Consider the following 12,749-nt stretch of genomic DNA (forward strand, 5'->3'; position numbering starts at 1 on the left):
AGCAAGGAATAAAAAATGTGAAGCTAGCAATGAGCATAACAGATCTCCTTTAAAAGTGGTAAACAATTATTCTGAAAAACAGCTTAATTGTGAGCATAGAGGTCTGCCGTTGTGCCCGTGAGCTGTCAGCATTTCTAATCTCAATTTCAATATAACTGCAAAACTAACAAACACTGCTTTCTCTCAATATCTTGCTTTCTTTCTCTTCTCCCAGGTGCCCTTTAATCTCTGACAGGTGGCCTTTTAAAAGCCATCTTAATCACCCGCTGAGACTGAGCAGAGAAGTGCGTGTTCGTGTGCGTGTTTGTGGCCATCAAAGAGCTTTGCCTTACCTTCTACCTTAAAGCAAAGTTGAGCAGATGCCAGATTTTGAAAATGAACTACAAACCAACACACTTCAAAGTTTATTGTGTCAGGGTGCGAGGAGATGTACTGCATTCAACTGCTCACTCTGATCAGGGCTGCAGACAGAACCAGTCTGTGCTTTTAAATGAGCACCATATAACACAAGGACAGACCTTTTGTACACAGATTAAGCACACATTATTTCTACTATTTGACTTAAAAATGTTTGATTACAGATCAAGATCAGTTTTTTCACGACTGTAAAAGACGCATTGATGGGAAATAAACTTTGCTTTGTTCTCTTCATTTAAAGCCTGACTTTCAATAAAAAATTCCAGCTTGACCTTGCCACAAGTATGGAAAGTACCATACATCACTGACATTGAATGAAGTAGTTACGAGCATGACTGTGAATACATTACCTCTAAAACTTATTCGAAATTCACCCATAAACCGCTGAAAATATTTGAAATGCGGTGCACAGACACAATTTCTGAACGCCAATGACGAGGATAACGTTGTATACCTGGCGCCACAAACTGAAAACCTGTAAATGCTTCACCTGCTTTGCATGATTCGGAGTTTGAAATAATCCTGCTTATTTTTGGACCGCGGCCCCCTTTAATTCATCACCGGTCTCCGTTCCCCCACCCTTCAAGGCCGACTATGAGAAACTTTTGACAGCAGAGGGGGACTTCTGTGACCACAGCTGTGTCATTCAGATGACCATACAAGGGATCTCTGCTCTCACCGAAACCTCTGCATACGCTGACCTCATGAAACTTTGGCCATGTTTCACGATTACACATCATTATGAAAGTGCACGTATGGCGTGTGTATGCGTTTTGTTTTTTGATAAATATATGAACAACAGGAAAATAAGGAAACTTGAAAAAAGTTTGAAAGATGTCAAATGACGTGGGAACGTAAGTTCGAAGAGAAGCTATACTGTGAAGTGGTCTCGATTTAAATGTTGCAAACTAAGAGAATGAAACCTAAATCCTAATTATAAAACTAAGTATCAAAGCAGTCTCTCACAGTCCCAAAAGACCCATCTTTTTGTCCTATGCGTGAAAACTTGTAAAGCATCACTAAAATACGGTCACCTGCCAAGATTTAAATAGCCGGCAAACAAATTGAGCTTGATCAAACAACTCTTAGATCAAGTTTCATCACGGCACCATTTGTCAACAAGATACTCCGAAAGTGCCTCTGCGTGTTTTTGTGCAGCACGACTAGATGTTAGCCTTGGGTAACCTTTTGATAGAGGAACCTATACATTCCCATCAGGTCCCAAGTACAGAGCGTGGGTTGCTGTGTGCGGCTGTGCATGCTGGGGTAAGGAGTCGTTTGGGGAAGGAAGCAGGGCTGCTTCTCTTGGCACTTAGCCCTACCTCAGAAAGACTGTTATTATCTACTGTAGAACACACCACTTCAGCCTGGCGCGGCCTCTCTACTCTCAATTAAAGCATACATTTTATACATACTATAGCACCTTAAAAACATTAAATCAACGTCGTCTTAATTTGACGAGGATAAAACTGCATCTTTTTGCCCCCATCTTTTCTTTCTTCCAAAAGACCAAAAACAGGCCGTTGTAACTCTTTTTTTTTTTTGGGTGAAAACTGTCCGTTATTAGCTTGGCTCGCCAGCATGAAGTTCGTTAGACCACAAACTGACAAATTCCTACACCAAGTAGAAGTAGAAGTAGAATCTAGACTTGCATGCTGCAACCACAGCAGACAGCAGTGTTACTGTAATGGCTTGATAAGCCAACCGAAATGTGATTCCTCGCTGCTCATAACGCATCTGACAGGTGTCATTTGAGGAAAAGATGACTACAGTAAGAAACTCCCAAATAACCGATTGTGACGAGTGATTTCAGTTCGTGTTTTTCAAGTAAAATTAGAGCAATGATACAAAGGACGCCCGTGGCCCTCTTTGTCGAGCTGCTCCTTTGTGAGCGATCGTAAATACAACAGTCAAAGAAAACTTAAAGCTTTTTCATCTGTTTACATGGGAACATTTTTATGAGTATTGACACAAGGGGTAAAAATCAAACTTGGGTCACAGATAATAACTGGGTTTTTGAATTTATTTTTTTAAACCGTAAATGTGGTCAACCCACCAGTAAAGAAGACGTTTTGATGTCTTACACTGCCCCAAAAATGTGTCTATTATATTATTTAATTCTTACTATTACTGCAACTTATATGATAAAATGAACAGTCAGATAATTTATGAGGGGGGCTACAGAGACTTTTTTTTTTTTTTTTTTTTGCCTCCGTGACTCAGTTATCAGATTTTATTGTAAACAAGTATGAAGGAGTATTTAATATTAATGACACAATGACTTGGTTCCAGTCCCCCATATCACTTCTCATGTCTGTAACCTCCCCAAGTGATTCGGTTAAAGTGCTGTGCTCACTGAGGAATGTCATCATTACTCAGTCATTACTTAACAACACAGTAAAGGGACTTTGGTGGGTATTTTCCCTTCCACACTGCTTTGGCATAACCAAAATAAGAGAAATTACAATAGCTATGAAGAGTTTGTTGGAACAGAAATAAAACTTCATTAGTCTTGGGTTGGACACCCTTTTCCCTTCAGAAATGCCTTAATTGCTTATGGTACAGATTCAACAAGTGGCTCTAAAAATTCCTCAGAGTTTTTGCTCCACGTTGACATTACAGAGTCATTCAGTTGGTGCAGATTTGTCGGCTGCACACCCACGAGGTTAATCTTCCGCTGCACCACATGCCAAAATGCTGCATTGGATTGATATCTGGTGTCTATGGAGGCCATTTGAGTACAGTGAAATCATTGTTATGACGATATGAGCTTTGTAACATAGCACTTTATCTGCCATCAGAAGATGGGTACTCTGTGGTCTGTGGTCATAATATTCAGGTAGGCTGTGGCATTTCAACCATACTTATTTGGCATTGAGCATAATTTTAAATGGCACAAAAATATCCCACACACCATCACACCATAACCAGCAGACTAAACCTTTGATACTAGGCAGGATGGATTTATGCTTTCATGTTCACACCAAATTATGACGCTAACATCCGAATGCTGCAGCAGAAATAGAGACTCATCAGATCGAGCAACATTTTTCCAATTATCTGTGGTCTAAACTTGGTGAACTTGTGTAAACTATAGCCTCAGTTTCCTTTTTTTTGGCTGAATAGATGGTCTTCTGTTATTAAAGCTCATCTGCTTTAAGATTGGACATGTTGATCTGGTCGTCTTGACCGTGTCAACACGTCTAAAAGCACCGATTCGCTGCTATGTGATTGGCTAATTCGTATAAACAAGAAATTAAGCAGGTATACCCAATATAGTGGCTAGAAGTCTCTATACCATGCAACGTCACATCTTGGCAACAGGAAAGTGGGTCATCTATAAGGTCTACATGGCCTTAAGCACAGCCCCGAATCCCAAATTGTCTCTTATATAACCGTTAGCCTAAGTGTGTATATCACAGATAAAGACTTACAGTGCATTGAATAAGGTGTTGCACATATGTGTGTGCAAATAGGTGATGTGGTTAGTAAGACCCAGCAAAGTGCTATTAAAAAAAAAAAAAAGATACCAGTGAAAACAATCAAGACAACATGACGCTCACAAAGAGTCTGAATATGAAGACCAAAGTCTAACATGTGTTTAGACTTTACTGCCAAGGTGCGTCAACACTAAACCTCTGAATGAAATGTGATCGTGTGACTCGGGAAGCATTTGTGAAAACTTTGACAGAATCCTTCCACATTATGTTTATTGTATGGTACACTGCTCAACAGTAAAAGTACCAGAATCAACATTAGTGAAAGAAACAAAGGAATAAGAGAAATGCTTAGAGACTTTAACTGAAGTTCAAAGTCAGTCCAGATTTAAACCAGTATAAAGCCCAGATAGCTTTGCCCATAGGCCTCACCTTCTCCTGAACATCTCAGCGAAGATACAGCCGACACTCCACAGGTCCACCGGTGTAGCGTAACTTGACTGGAGCAGCACTTCTGGGGCTCTGTACCACAGCGTCACCACCTGTAACACAGCAGAAAACCCGTCAGGTTTTACTGCACAAAATACACACACAGACACACAAGTCACTAATGCACAGGGTTAATGCTTCTCTGCCCCCATCTTGAGCTTACGTAAGACATGAAATCATATCTGGCAGGACAGGCCTCCCTGTTCCCATTCTGGTGTACCCACTTCACACAATCTTTCCACATCAATCCACCGGGGAAACTCAGAACTGTACTTTTATTTACAATTGCAGCGTGAACGTCAGTACAGAGGAGCACCTATTACAAAGACGCACAATACATGTCTCAAACCTGGCAGACAACATGTGCATGGGAAATGAAAAGGGGGTGATTAACTGATATCAACCGCCCCGCTCTACCCCTCCTTCCTGTCAAAATAGAGAGAGAGAGGGGGAAAAAAAAGAACACTTCCTGTCTTTTATCAGACTACCCTACATCCACCTGAAGCATCAACAGCAGCCATTTTGTGCTACTTCAAACTAAGCATGTTTTCCAAATTTGTCCCTGTAACTCTCCCTGGGACCTCGCAGTTTGTGTGTGTGGAGCCATGAGCCTGCAGGAAAGCAGCAGCATTGTTAACAGCTACAGTAGGGAAAGCCTCCAGACAAAACTCAGTGACCCCTAGTAAGAGAGTGGACGGGTTCCAGGTGCTTTCCTAAACTCCAGATTTTTCCTACAGCTTTTGGCTGCAGTTCCCCCTCCAGGCACTGCAGGCTGCTTATCTGGATCTTCAAGTCAGGGACGAATGTATGTAAGCAAAGAGGATGCACTGTCACGTAGATATATTTATAGACTTGGCTGGCTCTGCACAAGTATGAAGGAACAATCATTGGATTCTCCCCCTTTTCTTATAAGATCTTACTCAGTCTTAAAATATGCTTGAATAGGTAATTTGAGAGGAATGATCTTCAAAAGAAGTACGCAGTTAAATATAAACTATTAGTGAATGAACTGGGTCATTGTTTATGTGACCGGCACAAGTTGCTTGTGTGTTTCTGACTTGCAGGATTGTGGTGAAAGGAAACTCATGTTGGGTCTGATGCTCCACACTTTGCTTTCAGTATTTTTCAAAAACCTCTGAAACTGCTCTAAAACTTTCAGACACTCACAGCAACCAGGTGACACTTTCACAGACTCTGATTTGGATGATGATGGTTTATTACTGGAAAGCTAATGAAATCCTCATAAGTCCCAGGTGGGCTTTCAGTTGATTGCCAACTAGCCTAAATTACACCCAAAAACTCCACAAAACATGCTACAAGTAATCAGACAGTATTAGTTTAAAGTACTGCAGTGACTAAAGGGTTTATGGTTGCTGGGCTGGTGTCTATTTGCATAGATCTTTACCTGCACAGAAAAGAAGGATTGTGGAAATGTAATCAAAGCACATTCAAGATTAAAAATGCATGCATTATAAGCAGCAACAGTGGCTGCAGAGGACAGTTTTCATTGTTTTCAAGCATTCGGTTTCACTTCAATATTTAAACTTCTTTCTCTGTTATGTTTTCTCCACAGCAGGGAGGGCCGGGGGTGGTAGCTAAAGGGACCAACAATAGCACAAACACAAACAAACACAGGTAGCCCAGATTACAGTTTGCTCTACATATGTGACAATGCCATCGGGTGCACATACACAACTACGAAGATAAGGGTGTGCAAAGGTCTGCAGAACACATGTGTAGGGGTTTCCTTGTGCAGTGGTGCGTCAGGAGTCGCAGGTAGTGTACAACTGGATTTAAATACATTACAGGCAGCCTAAATAAATATTCTAGGCCAATCAATTACCAGGTCATCCGGCCATGGAATAGGAATTCCACGGAAATCACTTTATATATGACAGTGGCACGAGAAGTTGTCCTGGATATGTGAGGTGAACTGAGCAAGTGAGCAAATCTCCAAGCCGACAAGTGAGATTGATAAGAGGAATAAAAACCTGAGCCGCATTTTTTCTAAAGTGAATGAGACTATTAATAGAGCCGGGGGCCGCATTTTGCAGATGTGTGATACTTTCTCATCTCTACTTCCTGCTTCAGTGGAAATAGGGCGGAAGTTGAGGCTAGTTGGCTGAGATCCGTCGGGCGAGTCACGTGACCAGAAATGAGACACGCATCTGCCAAGTGAGCACACTAAGTGTTAGGGTCATTGACGAATTTTAGAACAGTGAAACCTCAAAGAAAATCATGAATGGAAGTCGCACAGCTTCCCATAGAGCCGGGCTACATGCTTTCATTTTAATCAAGGACAGGACTCAACACAGCATTGCTACATTTTTGTTGGAATTTTTTAATTTTTTAAAAGAGATTTTAAGTTTGCAGCAAAGTACTGAGCTCAATCTTCAGTTACAGCATATCTGCATCTGGCGCCTATGGAGATATTGCCATGAGACGTTTAAATGCAGGTCGCCATTTTTAAACATGGATAGATGCTTAACCGACAAATGGCCCGCTCCACGTCTTCCTCTTACGCTTGCAGTTGCAGGCTCAAATGCATATGACCTCAGTCTATTGCATGGATTTGTCACCCTGCAAAGTCAAAAGTCAGGACTCCAATATACACGTATGCACGCACGCACACATGCACACAAACTCACAAACTCACACTCTCACAAAGCCTTCTAGGAAGAACCACAGACCTAGAGCTCGGGGTATATCCGCCTCAGTGAAATGCAGTTATTCGAAAACCCAGCCACAACTGCAGATTAAGGCATATACATAACACATGCATGCACTTGCAGACACACCGGAAGATAGCTGTATTAAGCTTTATTTCAAATATGAAATTACACCCCAGCCACTTGCAAAATACTAAACCATTTTTGTAGCCGTGTATTTATGGCCTTGCATGCCTGCACTGAAGGATAAGCCAGCAGTTATTCTAGATTTGTGTTTTTGTCAATGGTCATCATAAAGGAAACTAAAACCAAAAGCAGATGATTTTTCAGTACTTTCCAATTCCCCTTACTCCATCTTTGACACTTAAATTTATTCCTGCTCAAGACATAAAAAAAGTCACATATTTAAAAACATATTTATAGATCATTTTCATCCATATTCTTTGCACTAGATAGTGTTTAGAGCACCAGCTCCCTTTTCTCCATACATCCTCCCTCATCTCTATAAAAAAGCCCATTTCTCTGTTTCTGTAAGTCTATAAAACACGTATCTAAAATGCAGTACAGCCCAGACTTAAGTTGGAGAACCTACTGTGTGCATGAGTGGGTTTAGATCACACACAGTTTGACACTATGCATGGAATGCTCAAGCCTGTTGCATCCAACCCCTTGAAAGAAATAAAAAACAACAACTCATCCCTACAATGCTTTGAGTCGAGGCCTAAACACACAACCAAATAACTGTTTTCACAGAGATGATTATAACAACACGTGTCTGCTACAAAATGAAAAAAGGACATTCCACACTTGTAATGTTCCCTTTTGCCCCCCCCCGCAATCTTCTTCCGACCACGTTTGCATTCCTCCTTCCTTAGTCTCGCTTTCTCACCCTTCTTATTCTCTGTTCTGCTTCACAAATACCCTCATTATACACTCCTGCTCTCCTTTTTCTGCACGGGCTACATGAACACACACAAACTCATGCACGCAGTATAACGGAAAGTCAAAAAAATGGGTCGGTCATTTTGCATTTTCAATCTGCCTGCGTCCATCTGACACCCTTCTTCGCCTATGGCACGGAAACAGAAAACCCAGGAGGTGGTCAGATAAAGCCAAATGAGAAAAAAGACAGAGCAAGCTAAGAGCAACACAGCGAGAGAGAGATGTAGTGAGTGCACGAGGCTGACTCCAGATTAAAGGACAACATTCTCGGAATTCCTTTCTGCTGAGACCATCGTCCTCAGCCCTGCCTGCTGCTCTTTCCTCCCGGCTCCTCATCAGGGAGGAAATGGCTTCTCCTACCCCCGAGGACCTCCAGACCTCCTAGGTCAGACCTCCAAGCCCGTCCGCCTTGCAACATCCGTTCCAGTGCTGCCAGTGCATGCTGCATGTACGGGGGGGCTTGTATGACAATAAGGTGCATGCACGTGAGCAAGGGTGGGGTTGGGAGTAGGGGCATTTGGTTTGAGCTATGTGTGAGTATTTGCATGCGACTTAGAGAGCACCTGCTTTAGCTTGGATGAGTATGCTTCAGTGCCAAGAACCTTCTTGTGCTAGAGTGTCATCTGCAGCATGTGTTTGATGTTTAAGGGATAAGTCCATTTATTACAGCCTGGGCTTTATTTTTCCCAGATTAGTGCATCTTTGATTAGTTCGTGTGTTTACCAGTTAACTGAAGCAACATTTCGAAATGGCAACTTTCCATCGTATCAGAAATATATAACATCTGAGTAACAATTATGAACAATGAACTCTGGGACAGGCCATCACCCCCCACGCCATCACGGTGCCAAAAATTCAATCCGGAGTTTATCGAGGTAGCTTTCAAAATAAGGTCAAAGTGACTTATTGGTAAACAACAGCAACTCTTATCTGAGGTAAATCTACTGCAGAATGGCTTGAAATGGGGTGCGGGGCAATCTCAATCGTAATCCAAAAAGAGATGCGGTGAAATGTCCTCATGGAAGCTGCTCATACCACACGTCACAATATCGCTGAGCTGAAGGATGTTTTTAAAAGTATGTTCCAAAAGTCCGCCAGAATATTGTGCAGGGTCTGCACTTTTGTTAAACACGTGTGAAACCTACGCTCGCCTCTTTGCCAATGTCGTTAGAATCACAAATATTGGCTGCGGTTGCACAAAGTAACAAAATAAGCAATAAACACTATAGCTCGGCTAGAAAAACAGGACCTACACTGTAATAACCAGAGTCAGTCATTCTTTTAGATTAGCAGAACGTTTTTTTGAACTATTGGAGACCACATGCTTCATTCCTCATTCCATTCTTCTTCAAATCTCCAGACGTCTTCCTGTCAGTCAAAGTGACCTGATGTCATAAGGGGCTGCAGCGCCAGAGGCGAGGAGGCTGATGGCGCTTGGCTCGGGGCCCATGTTTACATTCCCTGTCACTGAGGAAGCCTAGGATGAAAGAGCACCACTGCACAGTGATACACGCCCTCACACACACACACACACACACACACACACACACACACACGTAATCGAAAAGAGCAGGATTGTTGAAAGTCGAAATTTTCAGTTGCTGAATCAACCGGAATAGAGTGGAGTGCACTTAGGCTTGAGCACAATCCTGAAAACAATCCACAACAAGTTGAAGTCTTCCTAAGAGAACCTCAGAGGAAAACGTATAAAGACTCCGGTGTATGTAGGCTGGCCAACATTTGGGTGAAGCAGAGCGGATGTCATAATAATAAGCACTGAACAGCATTGTGTCTCCAGAGAGGCTCCGTTCGAAACGTCAGCAGTCAGCCATCTTGTAAACACCATTATTTCATTCCTCCTTCACTTTTCCTCTCGCTAAAAAAAAAAAATAAAAAAAATAAAAAAAAATTCACAGCCTCCGATAATCGCTCTGCCCAAACCAGGAGAGAAAATAAAGGAGAAGATTTAAAAGAAAAATGAGGTGGGGGGAGAAAAGGTTCATGGAGACAGAGACGCCTGTGGGATGGACTGAGTGAGCGCGAGAGAACTACAGGGGCACAAAAAAGAAAAGTGCAAGAGCAGCACACAAACTGTATACAGTAAAACGAGGGGCAGTGAGACTGCTGCCAAAGTATGCACAGCGTACAGGAATGCAGCACGGGGCCCTCGGCACACAAAACAAAGACAGCACAGTCAGTGGCTCTCTCTCCCCAGTGCTACCACATCCGCACATCATTAACTGGAAAATTCCTGGTATATGCTGTAATTCCCCCCCCCCTCCTATTCCTCTTGCTGCTGCTGGTACAGACTAGGCTTTAAAATCCAGGTGACTGGTGCATGTGCACATGTGAATCACACGCACCAGTCAGTAGCCCCCTTTTCCGCACCTGCAGGGTTGCCAAGACATCGGCAACAATTAATACAGCAATGTGCAGAAGTACGAAAGTGTGTGCGTTTGCATGTGTGTGTGCACATGCGTGTGTGTGTGTGTGTGTGTGTGTGTGTGGGGGGGGGGGGGGGGATGGGATCTCTAATCATATATGTATGTGTGTGTCAGTGTGTGTGTGTGAAACCCTGCGAGTGTTTGCTTATGTCAAACTGAGGCCAACCCCTTTGCTCCAGCCGGCTGCAGTCAAAGCATAGAGGATGACTTTTCCTTTTTTCCCATGTGGAGCCGTTTGAGGAGATATCTAAACATTCCCACATTCAGTGCTGCACGTGCTCTCCTGCGTGCACTGCGAGGATTTTTTTCCCCTCCCTCCCTCGCCCAGCCTGCTTGCCTCTGTCTCTCTCTCTCATTTCTTGCCTGTCCAGAGCAGAAACACATTGTTTGGCATGAGGACAAATTCACAGACATGACGATCCGCTTCATACTTTGTCATCGCCGAGTTATTTCATTTTCGCCCGTATGTTTCTGAGCTCTGCTGCATTAAACAGTGGCGGTGCACAGCTGATGTCTGACATAGTTGGACGATTGCATCGGCCCCTACAGCATGTTTTGGAAAGAGGCTTTTTTTGGGGGTTTTTTTAAACATTGCATTTGGTTTAAGGGGGGGGGGGGGGGGGGGGGGGCACAACGCACCTTATTTGCATGATCATCACTATCTTCTAAGAACATCATGACACTTTCCCGCCAACAGATTTTAACTGATATTTCTAGTCAAACGAGCGTGCAGAGGTGGGAGACACTTTCATAGTGAAAATGCAAATGCAGACTGAATACAGTCAGACTGCTCTTGAAAGTCTTGTAGAGTTAAAAGCACGTCTGCCGTTTGAGCACGGGCAGGAAATCTGGTTTCAATTTGTTTAATGTCGTCTGAGATACGGGTGTCTAATTCTGGTACGGGTAGTGGGAGGGCTGCGAGAGGGAACCGGGGGGAAGAAGTGGGAAAACACCTTTGATCAGGTAACAGTTACAGTCCCCTGCATGTCACCAACCAACATTTTACGGGAAGTGGTGGCTGTCGACGTGCAGATTGTTTGAGACGAGTCTATTCAAAATTATGCAAATCAGAAAAGCAGCAATGAGTAAAAAACACTGTTTGTATTCAAAACAAGTAAGCCTCAGTTTAGCCAGGACATAAAATTCCCTTCGGCTCCCATGTCTCTCAACACACTGATGTAAGATAAGATCAGAGGCAAGACAAAAAACATTTTCACCACTAATAAGCTTATCTTGTCATTCCCAGTAAATGATGGCTGCGCGCTCCATGTCTTTTCAGTTAAAGCTAGAAAAACACAAGAGTTCAACAGACACCGCTCGCATCAAAGTCTGCTGGCATTCCCCTTCAGTTTTCCAAATTCAATTTGAGTGGCAACGACATGCGCGTGACAGACATAAGAGCGGAACGCAATGGACATCATGGGATCATCCTGTCGAGCCTTGAATGACGATGATTATCAATGTGTGGATGGCAACAATGGAAAGACCCCTATGGTCAGGTTACAGGAAGTTATTTATTGGAAGCTTCACCTAACTTGACCTGCATGAGTCACATGAAGCTGAGGGGATTCCCTTATCTTACTGTTAGGAATTTTCTTAAAAACACTGAGCTGGATTTCTCCTCAAGCTCAAGGTTTAACATGAACTGATATGTTTCATGCATTACGTATATGGTCAATAGGGATTAGCTGACCTTTTCATTAATTAAATAAAACATTCATTAATGCACAGGAGTGAAGACAGAGAGATATGAGTTCCTCAACGTGCATCCATTTCCATCATTCCAGTTATGCAGAGTTGCTGATTTGTTACTGAGCCCTGAGCTGGATAAGCAGGAGAGGATCGATTAATGCTCAGATGATGGAGGCAGATGTAAAAGGACTTTTCTGCTAGAATGGCTTCATTTCCCAGAACTTTAGTGGGAGTGTTAACGAAAAGTGTAAGAGTTTAGTGTAGGAGATGAAGTTATACCAACATCCTGTTGATCCTAAGTGGGCAGAGCAGATGCTGTGGTGTGTTTGAAGGGAAAAAGAGATTCACTCAGATGCATAATCAACAATAACCAGCCCAAAAATCCACCGTGCATTAGTTATTTCCTAAACATTCAAAATTCATCCACCCACAGCTATTACAAGACACCATAAAGTGTGTTTTCATTGTTACTAGGCTACCTGTTGCCTTTTTTGGTAGTTATTTTAATGGTTAGAGTTCATATCCTGTGAGACTGAAATGGAAAATTCTCCATAATAAAACTCTTGAAATGACAGGAAAAAAAAGATCTCTGCCTTTATTAAAATAGATCAGAGTCTTACTAACATCCAGCAGTTATGGTGCTCTCTACCAAATCATTT

General features: G+C 42.6%; 1 protein-coding gene across 2 annotated transcripts in view; it reads right to left on the bottom strand.

Annotated features, from left to right (window-relative positions):
- cdk6 (cyclin-dependent kinase 6) overlaps nt 1–12,749 on the bottom strand; it is a 39,267-nt gene that overhangs the window by 7,367 nt on the left and 19,151 nt on the right. For both annotated transcript variants that reach the window (XM_040021219.1, XM_040021220.1), the window contains one exon: nt 4,287–4,396. In XM_040021219.1, the coding sequence (XP_039877153.1) occupies nt 4,287–4,396 (110 nt within the window). The remainder of the gene's footprint in view (nt 1–4,286; nt 4,397–12,749) is intronic.

The sequence above is a fragment of the Simochromis diagramma genome, unplaced genomic scaffold (assembly GCF_900408965.1).
Source record: "Simochromis diagramma unplaced genomic scaffold, fSimDia1.1 OVJJ01000753.1, whole genome shotgun sequence".
Lineage (NCBI taxonomy): Eukaryota > Metazoa > Chordata > Actinopteri > Cichliformes > Cichlidae > Simochromis > Simochromis diagramma.